At 32.7% G+C, this 22209-nt stretch overlaps 1 protein-coding gene across 3 annotated transcripts in view; it reads left to right on the plus strand.

The window, feature by feature from the left end:
• The window catches only part of LOC145683740 (uncharacterized), a 138252-nt gene that overhangs the window by 70141 nt on the left and 45902 nt on the right, over positions 1 to 22209 (plus strand). For all 3 annotated transcript variants that reach the window (XM_081755268.1, XM_081755270.1, XM_081755269.1), the window contains 7 exons: positions 1159 to 1203; positions 5187 to 5234; positions 9244 to 9288; positions 11274 to 11351; positions 16921 to 16965; positions 18163 to 18192; positions 21537 to 21572. In XM_081755268.1, the coding sequence (XP_081611394.1) occupies positions 1159 to 1203; positions 5187 to 5234; positions 9244 to 9288; positions 11274 to 11351; positions 16921 to 16965; positions 18163 to 18192; positions 21537 to 21572 (327 nt within the window). The remainder of the gene's footprint in view (positions 1 to 1158; positions 1204 to 5186; positions 5235 to 9243; positions 9289 to 11273; positions 11352 to 16920; positions 16966 to 18162; positions 18193 to 21536; positions 21573 to 22209) is intronic.

Genomic DNA, 22209 nt, shown 5'->3' on the forward strand with positions numbered 1-22209 from the left:
GAGCAGAAGCGAGAAATAGGTGCCGTACGAAAATTTCACTGCTCCTGGTAACTTTATTCTTCCTTCTTCTTCTTTCCTAACAATAGTATTCACAAGAGCAGAAGCGAGATATAGGTGCCGTACGAAAATTTCACTGCTTCTGGTAACTTTATTCTTCCTTCTTCTTCTTTCCCAACAATAGTATTCACAAGAGCAGAAGCGAGACATAGGTGCCGTAAGCTCGCCTCCTCCAACGAGAAGGAATTCTGGCAATGGTTAGTTTTCTTCGCTTGATAATTCATAGGGCTCGGGAAACGAGATGATAGACCTAGTGCTTCTTTATGAATCGAGCCAAACAATATTACATATTTGGTGATCCGTTTAAACGGTAGGCTATTAAGGAATTAAAATTCGATTTTCTCAATAAGCCCGTTTTATGATGTTCCTTGTTTTCTCCCAACATCCTCTATATTTATCATACTTATGTTACGTTACTAGTTTTACGGTGAGTTTTAATACGACAATTAAGTAGGGATTCCGCCAGGAGTTTCAGCTTGGGGGTGTAAAGTCAAAATTGGGAGGGTGTAAGTGGTTTGCGCAGTTTGTATCAAATTTTGACTGTAAAAAAATATAAAGTTGGGGATATTTCAAGAATTTGGAAATCATTCCACCACCCACAAGGAAAATGAAGCTGCCAGGAACTTTCTAATAAGATATTAATATCGTAAACTGTTATTAATAGGGTGATACGGAAGCAGATAAAATTTAAGTATTTTTTTCTCCAGATTTAGTATTTTTTCTACATAGGTTAGTACGAAATATTTTTGCTGGGTGGTCACACTGAAACAGAAGACATGGAATTTGCTTGCAGAAAGGTAGCAAGTGAACATTTCCCCCTTTGAAAATGCAAGTTTCAATAATTTAAATCTTACTTAGAGCGCCACGAAAAATGGGAACACGTTATTCCGTCCCTTCCATGGAGAATTCGCCGCTGTCCTGTATCCTTGATTTTATATTATTAAAGAAACAAGATATATTTACCAATGATATTTTCTCTAACCTTTTTGCCCAAATTTTTCTATCTTTTGTAAATTTTTAAGCAGTTGTATTGTTGGGAATTAATAATACTATTGTTGTGTTTCATAGCAATTATCAACTTACTTTCTTTTTGTTTTTAAGGAAGCGGCAACTTGGAAAAGGATGTACAAGGGAAAGCAGGATTAGGTTCGTATAATGTTTAAGTTATGTCTTTCAATATATTTCTTCATTTGGTTCGCTTAATCATATTATTTTTATTAAGTATAAAATAAACTTATAAATACCTGCGTCTTAAACTACTCTTACAAATACTTTGAAAATTTCATAATATTGCTGAATGGGACTGTGTTGTTTCGATCGTCCTTAATAGTTTTCCCACATGCTTTTTGGAATGACATTTAATTGAATTTAAACCAGTTAGTGTAAAAGGTAAGTTTAAATTAAACTGCGCTATTGAGAAGGTCTGATATATTATTGAGTTGAGTTGATTTTGAGTTTAACGTCCATTTCAGCAGTGAGGCTATATGAGACGTGGACCTACTGATTAATGTGGAATCCGTACCACATGAGCTCCCGCCGGGAATCAAACCCGGGTCTCCCACGCCAAAGGCGCGTACGCTAACCACTTAGCTACGGAGGAGCTCTGATATATTATTATTATGAACACAATAGTAAAACTGTCTTTGTTATTCTTTTATATGTTATCATTTGATATCACTGTAAATCAGAAGAGATGCGGCAGCCTGAGATTCTGAAGTTATACTACGTATGATTAAAGAAAGTCCTTTCAACAGGACACAATGATTGTCAAACGAGCTCAGCGCATCCCAGTCCACTGTAGTACGTCAATTTCACGTATTCGGAAAAATTATCAAGAACGTGCCGTATTGTGCCACATGAGTTGACCTCAGCTCACATCGAGAGAAGATTGCGGATAACTGCTGCAATACCGGCGTCATGTGCGTTTTCTTAAACACATTGTTACGTGTGACGAAAAGTGAGTATTTTTCCGAAATGCGAAGTACAAAAACACATTCTGAGCAAGGGCTAACTTCCAGAACCGGTCGTGAAACAGAACCGTTTGCAGCAAAAGGCAATACTCTGTGTGTAGTGGAACTAAAGGAGGTAGGGATAGCAGTAATTCACAAGTTTTTTTTTCCTAACGGAGTGCTATCAATATTGGTCCTTAATTCCGAACTAATTTTCCTCACGCCAGAAATATTTCGTTTACTTTCGATCTCTGTTTCAGTTACGAAAAGATAAACTATTTATAATTCTGTTTATTCTTAGGAGTAACATTTGAACTCTTGGGAGAATCATACAAATAACCTTGTTTGTGTATTAAGTCACCTCTGCTATGCAATCCAAGACAAATCCAAGACCTATCAGGAAAAAAATAAAACTACCAACAGTTAAAGCCTTATAGTACGCTACCTTTCATGGAGTATCAAAATATAGTATCTTATTTTCGGGTAATAGTAGTAGAAGTAATAATGCTTTTAAATTTAAATAAAAATGTCAGGATTTTATGACAAAAGAAATCCTGCCGACAGCTGTTTAAAGATCTTGGTATTTTAGCACTGCAAAGTTTATATATACCATGTAATAGTCTATACAAAGCTGAACTGTCAAGATATCGAATTAAATAACGATGTATATACTTACCATATGCGTAAAAGAAATGATTTTTGCATTAGTCACCATAGAAGTAACGTGTATCAAAGAGAGTTAACATATACCGGTAAGAAATTGTTACATGCTGTGATAAAAGAAAAAAAGAAAAACTATGGTAAATTTCAGTTCAGTTTTTTAGGAGTTATTTCCTAGACAACTGTTTTTATACACTTGATGAGGTTTATAATTTTGACTGTAGGAACATGTAATTATGTTTGTTAATTGACAAATCCAATATCATATATATGATCCAAGGATGTAATAAATTTAATTTAATTGAGTTGGAATATGTGCATGCTGCACTACACCCAAAATATAGCCGAAAGCACACTCTGCTCCAACAGAATAACGCAAAACCACACTGGGCTCGAAACATGCAATGAAAATGCAGGAACTTGATGGCATCAAACTGATGCCGCAGCCGGTATGTAATTCTGAACATGAACCTTCAGATTACTACTGTTGCGGCCTATGGCCCACTTCCTAAAATCACGATGCTTCACGAACCTTCAGAAAGTGGAAACAGCAGTGACTGAATGCTTTGCCTCAAAGGACAAGACGTCGTATCGAGGAACTGCCAGGAAAGTGGCTGCAGACAATCCAACACGAAAGGCTATACTTCGAATGTTAACTTCCTTTTATTATATTGTATTAAACATAGGTATGTTGTGTACGAAAATATTGCAAGATTTACGACCCATCCTTTAATAAAGTAATAAGTGTATTTTATTTTGTGACACGTTACATTTCTAAACAATTTCATCATTACATGTGTACATATACAATTATTTAATTAGAAAAACAAGGTAGTAAAAAGTAGATGAATAAAAAGTGGAACCAACTTATCTCACTTTATTCAAAGGGAAATTCCCGTTTCTCGCTTTATTCAAAGTAGGAACTTCTTTATCTCGCTTTATTCAAAGTAGAAACTTTCTTTATCTCGCTTTATTCAAAGGAGGAACTTTCTTTATCTCGCTTTATTCAAAGCAGGAACTTTCTTTATTTCGCTTTGTTCAAAGTAGAAACTTTCTTTATTTCGCTTTATTCAAAGGGAAATTCCTTTTTCTCGCTTTATTCAAAGCAGGAACTTCTTTTATCTCGCTTTATTCAAAGTAGGAACTTTCTTTATCTCGCTTTATTCAAAGTGGGAACTTTCTTTATTTCGCTTTATTCAAAGTAGGAACTTTCTTTATCTCGCTTTATTCAAAGTGGGAACTTTCTTCATTTCGCTTTGTTCAAAGTAGGAACTTTCTTTATCTCGGTTTATGCAAAGTAGGAACTTCCTTTATATCGCTTTAGTCAAAGTAGGAACTTTCTTTATCTCGCTTTATTCAAAGTAGGAACTTTATTTGTCTGCAAACAGTTCTACACGATACAGTAAGCCATGGAATGATTTGGAACATATTTCCCAAAACTACCAGTCTTGTAATAATATTGAAACTTACTAAATCAATTATTTTACAATTATGTATATCATAAAATCATGAGAAATTAGAGGTACCAGCATTTCTATTTAGAAATGACTTTTTCTATTTCTCTAGTATTTCTAACTCACAATATTTTACAACTTGTAAAAACATGTTACAAGATTAGTAGTTTTGAGAAATAGCAAAGTTCTGGCCTGTAATGGTCTTTAAGATCACTGCTTTCTAGCTTATGCAAATATCGTCACAGAAGTTTCGATTGTGCAAATATCGTCAATGATTCAAGTAGTTTCCTACAGCTGGTACGTATCGGTGATATTGTAATGATTCTTATGACACATTTTTTACTGTTTGGATACTACATTCTGAAGTTTTGGCAAAGATTCCCAGAAAACAATTCTGTATTTTTTTATGATTTTTTTTTTGGCAAAAACTCACGAAGAATCACTGTTGTATTCCAATTTTTGCTCCTCTTTTAAGGAATAAGATACAAAGTATATATAAATATTCTTTTTCTTTAAATCCTCCGCTAGTCTAATCAGTCTCGTTTCTTAATTTTTGCTCCTCTTTTAAGGAATAAGATACAAAGTGTACATAAATATTCTGTTTCTTTAAATCCTCTGCTAGTCTCATCAGTCTCGTTTCTTAATTTTTGCTGCTCTTTTAAGGAATAAGATACAAAGTATACATAAATATTCTGTTTCTTTAAATCCTCCGCTAGTCTCATTAGTCTCGTTTCTTAATTGTCACACTATGTAATCCATATTTCTTACCTCAACCGTTTATTTCTCATGAAAATTACCGTAGTTAAAGGAATTAATGAAGCATAATAATCTCTCATCTAACAGAAAAAGTAAGATAAAGTAATTTTGCACACACACACACACAAACACACACACACACACACACACACACATACATACATAACTTTCTAAAAAACATGTGTAACTTTGAACAGTTGATCGCAGTAGGTCCACATTGTGTGGTGTTACTTACTGCATGTCCAAATAAATAGAAATATACGATTTCATACAAAGCAAGGTAGAAATTTTTATTTATATTTATTTTCAGGTTCAAGAGCTCTAAGCCTTCCTTTAGGACACCTTGACAGACATGTGGGTAAGTTCGACATTTCTCTTCTTAGACATTTTATTTACATTTAATTTTAAAAATACACAAAACTTATTTTTGTTAATAAAGTTTATAAAAAAAACAGTACAGGAAAAAAACAGTACAGCTGTTTTTTTATTTAAAGGGAAATAAAAGTTTTTCTTCTATTTGATTTAACAAAGTTGGTCACCTTTGTGAGAAAATATTTTTATTTTATATTTTTAAATCACATACTTTTTTCAAATCGAGTGCTAATAGACAATTATCCCTATTTCTGAGAGTCATAATATCTCCCGATTTTAAAGCTCTTGTTTGCATTATTATTTAATACTGTTAATATTGATTAGCAGCAACGGTACCTTTCAAATATAGCAAACAAGAAGCACTTATGCATACTAATTGTTGTTTTCAGCTTAATATAGTAACCAAAAGAACACCATATTAGTTACCAGAAATCAATGATAATCATCTTACTTAAGTGAAACAGTGATATCACACACATTATAACATATGGCTCCTAAGTCAGTTGACATTTGCAGTTATTAGACTCTGATTTGACTAGCATAGTAGTTACTTGATAACATGTCAGTACATCAGCATGGCTTCTTAAAGAATATATCAACATCCACTAATTTAGCCATTATTACAGATTTTATTGCAAATGAATTGGATAGAGGGGGTCAAGTGGATGTAATCTGTACTGACTTTTCAAAAGCCTTTGATTTGGTAGACCATGATGTATTGTTGCAAAAACTAACAACTTTTAATTTCTCTATGCAAGCAAAAAGTTTTTTCGCATCCTATTTACAAAATCGTCAACAGGCTGTCATGTACAAAGGATATATATCTAAAAAATCCACAGCCCTATCTGGAGTCCCTCAAGGTTCAAATCTTTAGTCCAATCTTATTTCTATTAGTGATAAATGACCTACCGTCTTATATTCATTATTCTAACACTCTTCTATTCGACGACGACCTTAAAATATTCTCCAAAATTAATTTGCTTGAAGACTGTACAAAACTGCAAATAGACTTATGTAATATTAGGAACTGGTGTGACAATAACAAGTTTAAATTGAACGTAAATAAATGCAAAACTCTTTTCTTTACCCGCAAAGAAAACACTATTAAATATGACTATTCTGTTGAAGGAACTATTTTAGAGAAACCTACTTTAATTAAAGATCGAGAAGTGCTATTTGATCCTAAATTAAGTTTTACTCATCATATTGAAACAATTGTTAATATTTCATACAAAAATCTTGGCTTTGTTATGAGAATAGGTAAGGATTTTCAAAACGATGCTACGTTAATGAAACTCTACTTTTGTTTTGTGAGATCACAATTAGAATATGCGACTCTGTCATGGCCACCAAAAACACAAAAACACATAGATATGATTGAAAGAATACAATCAAAATCCTTGAGATTACTTGATTATAGAAAAACAGGCATGTATCCAAAATACGAGTCGTATTCAGAAATAGTACAAAACTTTAATATAAACACGTTGAAACAACGGAGAGAACATACGGATCTTTTATTTTTACACAAATTGCTACATGGTAAAATTTACTGTCCCAATCTTACTTCTAAGGTTCAATTGCATGTCCCATCAGGTGGCAAGAACAAATATCCTAGCTATATCTCCTATATGGAGAATGAGTGTTTCCTACAATGCGATTGAAAGGATAACTTTTATAGATGTTTTTGGAATGTCGGAGACAGTATACAAAAATAGCTTTAAAATATGTGAAAATGAAAATATATAAATGTATAACCTTCTTTAAATGTATATATATATATATATATATATATATATATATATATATATATATACAGTATATATAACTAAGTGTAAATGTATTTGTAAGGAACAACACTGTAACTGGGCCTAGAGCCTGTCGTGTTGAATAAATAAATAAATAAATAAATAAATAAAGCCTGCAGTCATTTCCATAATTCTTTTGATACTATCACTCATGAGACTTGCATCTCAGGTGGAGTTGTTTATGTGAAACCTACTATTGTTAGTTGATGTTCGTTGCGAAAAAAAAAAAAAAAAAAACAGAATAGTGTTTACAACATGCTTTATTATTGTGCTGCAAATGTGATGACAACATGACCATAATTGCAGTGATGTTGTTGAATTGTTTGTGGATCGTTTTACAAACACCACACTGCCATCTGGTGATACTATTCTAAAACTGAGTAAAAGATTTGAACAGACCAGGTCGGTAGCGCAACTTTCTCTTGCATGTTGGTCTAAATCAGTTTGTACAGAAAATAATCTAAATGTTATTCCAGCTACCAACAAAATCAACAAGAGTCAAATAAATAATAAATGCGAGGGATGTTAAGAAAGTACGAGATGTTTTGGTCTATCGCGTCAGTGAGTGGAGCTAGATTCACCATTTTAGTGTTAGAACGTTGCCACACTCAGTACACATCCAGTTGTGGTAGCATGAGGATTCTTTCGCTCTTACTGTGCTTTCTGTGACATGTTACAATTTGCGCCGCAATAGAAAATCCTGTCTCTTGTAAGGAGCGTTCTGTGAAGCCAATTAAAATCCATCACGGTGGAAAATTTAGCGCGAAGGTGTTATTTTTTCACAACAACGCACGTCCACACACGACCAACAGTACCCGAGAGCTCTTAGGTGGTTTTGAATGGGAAGTGTTCGATTACCCACCATACAGCTCGGATTTGACGCCAAGTGACTGCCACCTCTTCCCAGCGATGAAGACATGGCTCTTTACACAAGCTTTGATACTGACGCCGAACTGCATGCTGGTGTAAGCCTGTGGTTAAAATCACAAGCAGCAGATTTCTACCGCGACAGTATTGAGAAACTTGTGCCACGGTATGACAAGTGTCTTAATTTGCATGGCGATTATGTGGAAAAATAGCTTAAGCGTGTATCTTTCAAATGTATATAATACAGTTTGATTTTTTTATTCTGTTACTTTTTTATTTTAAAACGTTGGTTACTTTCTAGACATCCCTCCTATCTACAGCAAGCATACCATGAATGCAGAAAACTTTTAATTCTATTTTTTCTTTCTTTTCGGAATTAAAACATATTATATGTATCACTTTTTGTTTGTATTTCATCCCTGCATTAAAAGCAATTTTTTTTTCCAACCGATATATTATCTTATACAGTAGTTTTAAGTTTATATTGAATGTTGACACAGCTCAAAATGATCACTTGCTGACAGACAGTTTTCAATCTGCTCTGTCTTTCGTTATATGCCTCGCAGCGTATAATCTAATATAAATAAAATAAAGAGTTTGTTTGTGTGTCTGTCTGTCTTCTGTCTGTCTGTGTGCGGCCTGGGGACCAGACGAGTGGACCGAGAGTTACCAAAGTTTGGTCAGGGGTACCTTGGCCCAGGCCCCAGATCAAGACAAAGCCCTTTTTCCAAATTTCGAACCAGGGAGGTCTCAGGGAGGCGTTTATCGGAACCGGCTTGGGAACCAGACAAATTCACCAAGAGTTACCAAATTTTAGTCATTAATACCTTGGTCCAGGCTACAGATCAGAGTTAAACATTTATGTCAAAATTCGAACCAGGGGGGGTCTCAGGGGGGCGTTTATCAGGACATGTAAAAGTAGTAGAAAATGACCGATATTAGTGTCGAATTCATAGTTTTCGCGGTCGTTGAAATCAATGGTGAAACTCCGATCGCATTAACTTCCAAATTCACACTATTCGGCTCCGGGCCGCAGGTAACCGGGGGGATGAGATACCGAGACATGTAAAAAAAAAAAAAAAAAAAATAGCCCAAATAACTGATATTCGTATCAAATCCATAGTTTTCGCGGTCGCTGAGATCAATGGTGATACTCGCATAGGCATTGACTTCCGAATACAGCCCCCGTGCGGAGCATGGATATATTCAACTAGTTTTATATATTCTTCAATATTTCTCTGTGTTTAACTTTAGTATGCGTCTCTATTTCTAAAATTGAGAACTGTTAACAATTAGAATAATTTATCATCCTCTTTCCAGATGGCACTGTAGGAGGAGAAGCTGGCGGAAAAATTGGTGGACAGGGTAAGTCAGAAAAAAAAGTTTGAAATTTCCAAAACTTTCCTTATTTCAAATTTATTCCAAACTTTTAATGTAACTACTCCCGATTTGATATCCTCTAAAACAAAAGACAACATTATAAGGAGCTGATTATACGTAATGGTAAAAATAGAAGCAGTTTATATATATATATATATATATATATATATATATATATATATATATATATATAATTTTTGTTGTTCTTAAAAATGTGTTATACATAGCAACTTACCTATGGTTTTGAAGCTTACAGTCAAAAACCTCCTACAATAGATGAATCAAGAAATTCCATCATTTCCTGTGGCAATAGAAGTTCAAAGTTCCAGAAGCTGCATTTGAGTTTTAAATAATGTAGATGCTAAGTAGAGAAAACGTAGGGTATTACATGATTAAAATTTAATTTCATGTAATATATATATATATATATCGAGAACGCAATGTAAGGTTAATCAAATTCTTAATCCGGATACTAAGAAGAGTCTACATTGCACGATTTATTAAACTCTTGCTTGAGAAACTAAAGAAGTCTATGCTGCAAGATTAATTAAGTCATGAGTTGAGATACTAAGAGATCTACGATGCAAGGTTAGTTAAATCTTTACTCAAGATATTACGAAAGGTTTCCAATGCAAATTTTAAGTTCGTATTCGAGATACTAAAAGAAATGTGCATTGCACGCTCAATTATATTATTATTCAATGACGAAAAAAGTTTACTCTGCAAGGTTAACGGAATCCTTACGCAGGATACTAACAGAAGTCTACATTATATAATTTATTAAACTCTTACTTGAGAAACCAAAAGAGGTCTGTGCTGCAAGGTTAATAAAGTCCTTAGTCGAGATTCTAAATGATATACGATGCAAAATTAATTAAATCCTTAGGGTACTACGAAAAGTCACTATTGCAATTTTTAAGTTCTTATTCGAGATACTAAAGGATGTGTACATTGCACGGTCAATTAAATTGTTATTCGTGGAACTAAGAGAAGTTTACACTGCAAGGTTAATTGAATCCTTATGCAGGATACTAACAGAAGTCTACATTACATAATTTATTAAACTCTTGCTTGAGAAACCAAAAGAGGTCCGTGCTGCAAGGTTAATTAAGTCCATAGTCGAGATACTAGGAGATCTACGATGCAAGGTTAATTAAATCCTTAAATCGGACACTAAAAGAAGTCCTCATTTCACGGTCAATTTAATTCTGACTCAGATTTCTAAGAGAATTTGTACTGTAAGCTTAATTAAACCTTCACTCAGAGTATTGAGGAACGTACACTTCAACGAATAATCCTTATTCAAGACATTAAGACAAGTCTGCATACACTGTGAGCTTCATGAAATCGTCTTTGAATTGAAAGCAAACGATTTTAGCATTTCTCACTTGTGTGTGTGTGTGTGTGTGTGTGTGTGTGTTTATGTGGAACAAGCAGGCAAATGAGTGCCATAATTTTATCATATACTTTTTTTGAACTCAGTGAACCGAAGTAAACCTGTACAATGGAGTTAATTAAATTTTTATTCTATTCAAATTTTTTGCAAGTTAAATATTAGAGAATAATTATTTCATTGATTGTTTTACAAGAAATCAATAAAGACATACAGTAAGTAATTATTAACAAATAGTTATTTCATTGATTGTTTCTTTACAGCGATTCCATCTAAAGCAAAAACCAACGTTTGTAATACGAATCATATAATGCAAATGTTGGAGAAATATTTGTACGCTGCAACTATTTATGAATTTTTAAATATTTAGTGTGTGACTAAATATGGAGTCAAAGGGCCTTATGCAGAGTCGTTCTGACACAAGATTACTGTCATACTAAAGAATTCGACTAACATATGTTTCCTGCAGTAGTCAGGCCTTTAGTATCATGCTAATCATACGTCAAAACGACTCTGCATAAGGCCCAACGAGTTTTACTGATCGGCTTAATAATTAATCTTGGTTCACATTTTTTAGGTAAAATTCACTTCGGTGGGAAGGGTCAATTTGAAGTTGATGGGCATGGCAAAGCCGGAGTAGAGGGCGGAGCAGGAGGTAAGAATATGTTTCTGTTTAAACTGTGGTAATCCTTCTAATAATTTTCAAAATTTTCACTAAAATAAAAGAAAATATTATGTTTTATTTGTGTGTGAGTGTGTGTTTTATGACATTTTTATATTTAAAATATTAGAGGCTTGCGAGACTATATTTTTATGAGATATTATATTATTATTATAGAAATGTCAAGTGCCAACAATTACTTACATACTTTTTACATCTTTACTCCTCATATTTCTTCCATTCAGAGAGGAAATATATAACCTACCATTTATCATAAACTTTTATTTTTTTATTTTATTTTTTTAAATTTTTATTTTATTTTATTTATTTATTTTTTTTTTTTTTGCATGTTTTGGCTTATATTGATTCCTACTTATCTTAATTTACTTTTGTTCGTGTATGGCTGTATTTTTATAATTCTATTATATATTTCAGTAATGTTTTACTTAATGTATGTTATTATATTTCTTTAATGTATGCTTTTATTTTAATATTACTAGATATGCATGTTTTTTGTTTGTATCGTTATTCTGATACTATTTTTGGGAATTGTAAATGGACTGAGGTCTGTATTTCCTGATACCAATAAAATTAATAATAATAATAATAATAATAATAATAATAATAATAATAATAATAATAATAATAATAATAATAATAATAATAATAGTAATTGTTGTTGGTTTTGTAATAGCAGTAGGATAATAATACTGATAATAAAAATAATAAAACAAAAAATGTGCATAATAATGAAAAACATTATTTTGGAAATGATTTATTTGAACTTCGATTCCTAGATAATCCCTAAATAATTGTTATGTCATTACTCATATAACTTCCTTTTACTCTATCGTCCACTTCTACCTTCGAAGAGAAGGAAGAAAGATACTTTGAATCTTGATACACACACCATAGATTCTGATAAACTCAGAAGCAACTAGACCTGCCTGGCAGCCTATTAGTACACTATTACAACGGACAGTAAGTACGCCAGAAATTTTTACTTGGGGGGGTGTTCAAAATAAAAGGGGGTGCTCTCAGAATAGTGATATACATTTTTAAACAAACTCAAAGAAAACAAATAAAACACAGTTCTGACCAGAGCAGGATGAAATATATTAAAAACTATACTTACAATGTGTTACAGTTTCAAGGACCTAACGTCCTCTTCATCAGACACAAACACTCACAGAGGTTTGTGTCTGATTAAGAGGACGTTAGGTCCTTGAAACTGTAACACATTGTAAGTATAGTTTTTAATATATTTCATTCTGCTCTGGTCAGAACTGTGTTTTATTTGTTACTCTACTTATCCAGAGCCATGGAGTTTGTTCAAAGAAAACAGTATATTTTGTTACGCAACTATTAGCAAGAGTAACGGGTTCCATGTTCCCCCTCCCTCGCAGCTTTCATTTATGGAGCTCAATCTGCTAAAAAATAATAATAATAATAATAATAATCCGCTCAGTGAATTTACATCAATATAAATATACGTTACAAAAAATTAAGCTAGCGACAAATACGTTCCTTCATAACACTAGACTCGGTCTAAAATATATATATATTTTTTACCTTGATCGATCTCTTCATTTCTAAAAACGTTTTGACTACTTCCTTCTAACTTCTGTCCGTTGATACACCACTTGCAGAGTAGCACTTACCAACAGAATCTGGTATAGGCTTACTATTATCTTGTCATTTTTCCTTATTGAGGAGGAGATAGGTGAATGACCGTTCAATACGTTGCCAATTTCAGTCATCTGCATCTGTCCATCAATCTCTTTTCTCGGGAACGACCGCGGAACCCAGGAGGGTAGATATGAGCGGATCTGTTTTGTCAATTGTTTTGAACGAAACAACGCCCGAAACTATGAGGTCATGTGATTCTCGAAGCCGTACATGAGAACGAGGTCGCTTCGTATTTTGAAGTGAAATAAATAAGTAAATAAATAAATAAATAAGAATATTGCCTTCTTTCCTAAACGCTAAACCTTTTTTAACTTGATGTAATAAATAACCTATATGATACTGATTGATACAATTGGATTTGGGGGGAATGTGTGTAAAGAAATTTGGAGGGGTTAGGAGTGTGTTGGGGGGTTAGATTACTCCCTGACAACGAAGCAAAGATAAACATATACAAGCGATACGATTCTCGTTGTGGGTACTCGCTACAGGGTTCTGCAATGTTGCAAGACAGTAAAAAAGTGAGATGGATTGCGTACAAGACTGATAGTGACTGTATCTTAATACATATTCACGTTTTCAAAAAGTTTAGACGAACTTTTATCATTAACCCTTTGAATCCGAGCCCTGTAGATAGAGTGCAGAACCTCACGACGATGCTAAGCGGAGAGCATTAGGCAACAAATAGTGTAAACAAATCATCAACCACATTGGTTTGCTAATACCATAACTGTTTTAAAATTATTCCAACTTGTGATTAGAGCGTTAGACCAATCGTGCTACTGCTTTTGTGATGCACAGTACACAATAATAAAAAAGACGTTTAATAAATAGCAGCGGGTTCGTACTCTCAGCAACAGATGGCATAACGATCGTAGACAACAACAATGACAGCAATCCGTAGAATTCGGTCCTCTCCGACCAGAATCATTCGTACATTTTCGTGACAATTACCATGCATTTCCTCTTCAGCCATTAGAACCAGCTACGAACAAGCCGCACATAGGGGTAGCCAAGCAGTTAGAAAAAGACAATAAACTAGAAACTTGCTAAATTTAAATTAGCTTATATTTGTTAAATTAACTTTATTTTTATAAAGTTGTACGGTTACTGCTGGTAGGCCCGGTAGCCTACAAAATACGCAACTGTTTCCAATTAATTGATTACGATCTCTATATAGTTTACCAAATAGGTTATTTTCATGTATATATATATATATATATATATATATATATATATATATATATATATATATATATATATATATATACACGAGGGATGATCAGAAATTAAGGTTCAAAGCCTGTAATGAAACGTGTAATTATACATTATTTCATACAACAAATATAGCCAAAAGATAGTACATACATCAGGTTATTTTTTGACATAATTTCCATATCGGTTAAGGCACTTGTCGCATCGTGGAATGAGTTTGAAGATTTCTTGGATTTTTTACATATTCTCAGTCCATCCGTTCCTTTCATAATCGTTTACCTTTAGCCTAAAGAATATCGTTTGGCGTTGACAACATCATATCCATAGGTTTTCTTGGGTTTGTCACATATTCTCAGTCCATCAGTTCCTTTCATAATCGTTTACCTTTAGACTAAAGGATATCGTTTGGGGTTGACAACATAATATCCATAGGTTTTCTTGGGTTTGTCACATATTCTCAGTCCATCAGTTCCTTTCATAATCGTTTACCTTTAGCCTAAAGAATATAGTTTGGGGTTGACAACATCATATCCATAGGTTTTCTTTGGTTTGTCACATATTCTCAGTCCATCATAATCTCCATATCGGTTGAGGGACTTGTCGCATCGTGGAAGAATTTGAAGATTTCTTGGATTTTTTACATATTCTCAGTCTATCAGTTCCTTTCATAATCGTTTACCTTTAGCCTAAAGAATATAGTTTGGGGTTGACAACATCACATCCATAGGTTTTCTTGGGTTTGTCAAATATTCTCAGTCCATCAGTTCCTTTAATAATCGTTTACCTTTAGCCTAAAGAATATAGTTTGGGGTTGGCAACATCACATCCATAGGTTTTCTTGGGTTTGTCACATATTCTCAGTCCATCAGTGCCTTTCATAAGCGTTTACCTTTAGCCTAAAGAATATCATCTGGGGTTGACAACATCATATCCATAGGTTTTCTTGGGTTTGTCACATATTCTCAGTCCATCAGTTCCTTTCATAATCGTTTACCTTTAGCCTAAAGAATATCGCTTGGGGTTGACAACATCATATCCATAGGTTTTCTGGGGTTTGTCACATATTCTCAGTTCATCAGTTCCTTTCATAATCGTTTACCTTTAGCCTAAAGAATATCGCTTGGGGTTGACAACATCATATCCATAGGTTTTCTTGGGTTTGTCACATATTCTCAGTCCATCAGTTCCTTTCATAATCGTTTACCTTTAGCCTAAAGAATATAGTTTGGGGTTGGCAACATCACATCCATAGGTTTTCTTGGATTTGTCACATATTCTCAGTCCATCAGTGCCTTTCATAAGCGTTTACCTTTAGCCTAAAGAATATCGCTTGGGGTTGACAACATCATATCCATAGGTTTTCTTGGGTTTGTCACATATTCTCAGTCCATCAGTTCCTTTCATAATCGTTTACCTTTAGCCTAAAGAATATAGTTCTGGGATGTAAAACATATGTGTCAAAAACAAAGACCATAAAAGAAAAGCAAAATATAAGGAGTCTAATATTCTTGGGTTATCCAAACACATAAGTCTGCGCAAGTATCATGTATTGTCTTCGAAAATAATGAAACGCTCTATAGTTAGGAGTTAAGGGATATAGAGTTACTGCGTAAGTACTGAATATGCTATGAGATATATAGTGTGTTACAAAAATTTTACAGATCTCCGAGCACAATCATTTTGAAAAATTCTATTTGAGAGTACTTGATCACTCTCCACCTACCTCTATAAAAATTGATGTGCAAGAACTGGAGCATTCTTAACCGTGGATATTTGCATAGTTCACATACTAGTTCCTGAAGTGACGTCCTGACCCGACTACGATAGGTCCCATAGTAGTGGAGCTATGAACTTCAATCGTTCACTTGTTTCTTGTTTTCGCAACCTATAACTCCGAAACTATCCACTTTTGAGCACAGGTCCATATAAACTTTTCTTCTTATTTTGATATGAGGAATCTGTTTCTAAAATATTCTGACACACTTTTTGGAACACCCTGTATATTTACCAGATAGAAGATAAAGAAATCGGATTGTTGATTGAATTTGCTTGTTGTAAAATGTGACAAATTCATGTGGTTCTGTCTGTGCACAGCGAGGAAGAGGACACTGCAGGATGGGGTCATACAATTACAATCCTGAGTTTGATCCCCAGTGGACGCCTGAAATGTTTCTTGTTCTACCCTCGTTCCAATGCGAGTCTTCATCTATTATTTGTAAAATGGGTACTTGGGGAAATAAAGGCTGCCGAAGGTTGTACTGATTAAGTTACCTTCCCTATGTTCCGAAGTCAGGAAAATGTCTGAGATATTAGCTCTACATCCCATGAGCTAATTACATATCTGCCGCTAGGTGGGAGTCGTTTGCTTTATTATTTTTACTCTTACTCAGTAGCACTCACAAGAATTACCTATTATCTTTCTCATTCGTAACTAACTCCAAGTATTTTCGTTCTTCTTCTTCTTCTTCTTCTTCTTCTTATTATTATTATTATTATTATTATTATTATTATTATTATTATTATTATTATTATTATTATTATTATTATTATTATTATTATTATTATTCAATGTTGAGTGAACACATTTTAAATTCCCAACCCAATAATAACTCAACATTTTTCTTTGAAAATATAATTTTTCTCAAATTCTTATTCATTGTAGGATCGGCTGGCTTACAGAAGAATGTCCAAGGCAAAGCAGGACTAGGTACGTAGTGTAAAGTTGAATTTAAAAAATAGTTATAATTATTTTCTAATGAAAGGAGGAACCAACCGATTTCTTATTTTACATACCGAATCCTCTATTGATGGGAATTCTAACGGAGAGAGTGAAAACAATGACTGGCTGGACCACGACTCGAACCCGGGCCTCCGGCAAACCGTGCTGATGCGTTAGTATATATGAAAATACAATCGTCATAAGGAGCTCTATATATGGACCTCGGATTGTCCAATCACAGCAGTGGTCTGTGGCCCGAGATAAGAGTACTAATCTCGTTAGTGAGAGAGTGAGGGTCTGTTCTGGGAAGTGAAATCGGCTGCTTAACACTGCGGCACAGTATGCCAGAGGTCCCCGTGTTCAAGTCCGGATCCAGTCGGTCACTTCTTCACTCTTTGCATTAGTTACAATTAGTAATTCAATAACTGTTATATTGTAAAAAAAAAATATTCATTGCATTGTAATATATGAAACAATGGAATAAATTGCACGATACTATACTTTGTTACCCAGTACAGAATTTCGAAATTACACTATATATTTTTTGAAGAACTTTGTTAAAAAAAATAAATATGGAATGTTACGAGTATGCACATCAAAAAAAAAATCTTCATACTTTATTTATTATGATAAGACAGAAGTTGTGTAATATATGAAGTTTTACAGAATGATCAAAACTTTTCGATGCAATATGAACTTAATGATTTTTCAATCTTGGCTATTTTTTATCACCAGCAGTAGTTAAAGTAATTTCAATTATTAGAACTTGTACTACTCTAACTTAAATTTTGATCATGGAATACATGACAAGGAATTGAATTGTTATATAAGAATATTATCGTTATGTTTTTGTTCCCTTTCAAATATATGAGAATTTAAATTAATCTCAATTATTTCTTATTTTTATAACCCAACTTATTGCTGAGGATATAGGAATATCAGAGTAACTGCCATATTGTCCAGCATTTCTTTAGCGTTTTCTATTTATTTATTTACGTTAGTGAATATAGAATCCCCACTTACCTATTTATGTTTAACATCAAGGTTTGAATAACATACTTGCATCGTTTATTGTTTTTAATTTCTCAATATAGTAATACCTATTTTGTTATCTATCAGTGCTTCTTAAGTTGTTAAGCACTAGTTGTATTAATTAAATGAAAATTCTTTCTTATGTATTTGCAGGAGTAAGATTTTTAAGTTCTCCTGGACGAGGTATGTACATTTATTCTGAAAATTAAAAAAAAATCTGTAGCTTAAATTCAATGGATCAAATACCAATAAGAAAATGATTAATATTAAAGCATTAAAATGCTCGAATATAAATAGTAAACTGATAAACCAACGACAATAAGTTCTTTCAAAATCGACATTCTTCCTCGGAAATTAGAGAAATTTAGGGATTAAAAAGCTCGAAGGTAAATAATATATAGGAAGATTAATAAATTCTTTCAAAATCCACATTCTTCTTCAGAAATTAGAGAAATTTAGACATTAGAAACACGAACACAAATAGTAAATAGAAAGATCAACCTCACTAGGTTTCTCAAAATCGACTAAATCCTCTAAGATAGATAACAAATCGATAAATCAACTACAATAAGTTCTTTCAAAATTAACATTCTTCTTACAAATTAGAGAAATTTAGGCATTGAAAAGCTCGAAGATAAATATGAAGATTAATAAGTTCTCTCCAAATCCACATTCTCCCTCAGAAATTAGAGAAATTTATATATTAAAATACGAAAATAAATAGTTAATAAGAGGATTAATATTAATAGATTTTTCTCAAAATCAACATCCTCCGCAAAAATTAGAGAAATATAGTTATTGAAATGCTCCAAGATAAATAATAAAATGACAAATCGACTTCAATTTAGAGACAGGGTTTTTTTTTAGAAATTAGAGAAATTTAGACATTATAAAGCTCGAAACTAAATTGTAAATAAGAGGATCAACCTCAGTAAATTCTTTTCAAGTCGATATTCTTTCTCTCAGAAATTAGAGAAACTTAGATATTGAAATACTCAAAAACATATAATAAATAGACTAATCAACTTCCATAAGTACTTTCAAAATCGACATTCTTCATCGGAAGCTAGAGAAATGTAGGCATAAAAGTGCTCCAAGATAGATAGTAAATAGACTAAATTTTTCAGTGGAAAATTTTCCCTGAAAATTAGAGAAATATAAAGAAATAAATAGTAAATAGATCAATCAACTTTTCTTTTAAACTCAACATACTTCGTTTCAGAAATTAGAGAAATTTAGGCATTGAAAAGCTAAATAATAAATAGAAAAATTAATAAATTTTTTCAAATTCACATTCTTCTTCAGAAATTTTAGGGAAATTTAAGCATTATAAAATTTGAAAATATGTAGCAAATAAGAGGATCAACCTCAATAAGTTCTTTCAAAGTCGAAATTCTTCCTCTAAGAAATTAGAGAAATTTAGGCATTGAAATATTAAAGGTAGATAATAAATAGACGTATCAACTTAAATAAATTCTTTCAAAATCGACATTCTTCCTTGGAAGTTAGAGAAATGTCGGCATAAAACTGCTCGAAGACAGATAATTTTTAAAGTCGTCAATATTCGTTAGAAATTAGAGAAATTTAGACGTTACAAAACTCGAAGATAAAGAATAAATAGAATGATTAACAACTTTCTTCCAAAATTCATATTCTTCCTCAGAAATTAGAGAAATTTAGGCATTCAACTACTTGAATATAAATAGTAAAAGATAAACCAATTTCAATAAGTCCATTCAAAATCTACATTTTTCCTCATAAATTATAGAAATGTAGGCATTAAAATTCGACAATGAATAGTAAATAGGAGGATCAATATATTCCTTCAAAGTCAATATTCTTCCTTTAAGAAATTAGAGAAATTTAGGCATTGAAATGCTCAAAGATATACTGTATAATAAATAGACAAATTAACTAGACTTTCAAAATCGACATTCTTTCTCGGAAGTTAGAGAAATGTAGGCATACAACTGTATATCGACTAAAGATAGATAGATAGTATATCGACTAAAGTTTTTCAAAATCGACAATCTTCCTTAGAAATTAGAGAAATAGAAAGAAGACCAATAGTAAATATATGAATCAACTTTAATAAGTTCTTTCAAGATCGACATTCTTGTACATGTAAAGTAATTAGTACATAAATGATATGCGATATTAGAAAACGCTTTACCTGATTAAAGACTACCAGGTAGATCAAATTTTATGTTCTTTATTGCAAAACACCTACAGCAAGAAATATGACGATCTAATTTAAAAGAAAGGGTTCCTCTATAAATTTCGTTGCAATAAAAGAATTATAAGTAAGTTTACGTAATAAGTCCTTTTAAGTACTGGTATTCTTCCTGTATGTTTCTTAGTATTTTCATGATCTTCTCACTCGCTTAAATGAAAGAATATTTTGAAATCCAGACATGGCAACACCAGCACACACTCTGAAGGAAGTAAGGTAATCTAATACAATTACTATAATGTTGGTTTAATATGTTGAAGTTTTTTTTTCTATTTAGCTAAATTAAAAATGAATCATTATTCACAAAACCATTAATACAGTGTCGTACGCAAGAATATGTTTCGATTTAACCTTCCTCAACAAGATATGGAAAACGAGTAATTCACGATATTAAGATGGTATACTAAAACGAAATGAATTTCACTGCTTGAAACGTCTTTGATAAGATTCTATGTGTACCACTGAGGTAATTCATTCAAATTAAAAATGATCATTCAAACAAATTATAAATGATTATATTGGAACAAGTAATATTATTATGTGTTTAAATCAAAAGCCGTTTATGTATTTTTGAACTATAACAACACCGACAATGTTTGGGACGTAATTCTTGACACCAAGATAAGACAAAAAGTGTAGACCAACTTGGGTGCACAAATGCTTCCTTTCGGAGTTATAGGCTGCCGAAAACATGAGAAAATGAACTTTAAAGGTCCATAGCTCCAAAACTATGGGACCTACTGAAGTTGTTTCAGGACTTCACTTAGGGACAAATGTGTGTCCTATCCAAATATCCATGTTTCAGACTGCTGCGGTACTTTCACAACAATTTTTATAGAGATAGTCGGTGAGTACTTCAAATTATATGCCAGTAGCCAAACCCCCTCTATAAAAATTATTGCGTGAGTACTTTAGCACTCTGAAACATGGATATTTGAATAGTGTACATACTAGTTCCTAACTAAATTCTTGACCTGACTATGGTATGTCCCATAGTTTTGAAGCTATGGAGCTCTAAACTTAATTTTGTTCATGTTTTCGGCAACCTATAACTCCGAAAGAAAGCATTTGTGCACTATTTGTCATACCTTGATGTCAGAAATTACTCTCAAGGTCGGTGTTGATTTGAAACACCCTTTATGTTTTTTTTTCTGTTTATTCTCACGAGAGGTATAAGGATTTTAAATACAAATTAAGCTAAGTATGATTTGTGAATTAAAATATTCATGGGAACTCTTTTCAACCTATTTAATTTGCTTGAAGTTCTTACCATAAAAGAATACTTTCTTCACAGGTTACCACAGTGGGCCAATGTTCTACGATGCTCCAAGTGAGTTTTGTGCTTTATTTCTATCCAATTTCTTACATTATTATTATAACACGTATCTTGATTTTTGCCACACACTTAATGAAAGAATATTTTGAAATTCAGTATCGCCACACTAACGACGAGAAAGTAAGAGAATCAAGCGTAAATAAATTGAATGAAGAAATCTAACATAATTAACGTGAATTGATTATTTATGTTTCATTTGATATACATGTTAAATATGTATTTATCTGTAACTATTCTATCAGATTTTGTTTTCATATTGTCAAATTAAAGCACAATAACACACTGAGCAAGGCTATATGATAATGTGAAAAATAAAAGAAAAACACACACAATCACGTAACAGTTTCAACACAGTAACTGCCTTCATCAGACTTCCATTCCTTCTGGCTACTTGGGAGTTGGTCATCTCTTTTATACTTCCCGGAGATCAACTTGAAGGAGGAAAGAAAAAGAAGAAGAAGATAGAAGATCCTGTAGCAAGAAAAAGGAAAGAAGAAGAAGATAGAAAAAAATGGTTTCGTATGGAGAGCCGAGGCAAAGAAACAGAGAAGATAAAGAAGATACTTCGGAAAGCAGGAATTAGGACATACAGGAAAGGAGGAAGCAGAGTAATTGAATTAGTCAGAAAAAA

The sequence above is a fragment of the Thermobia domestica genome, chromosome 4 (genome assembly GCF_964235325.1).
Source record: "Thermobia domestica chromosome 4, izTheDome1.hap1.1, whole genome shotgun sequence".
Taxonomy (NCBI): Eukaryota; Metazoa; Arthropoda; class Insecta; order Zygentoma; family Lepismatidae; genus Thermobia; species Thermobia domestica.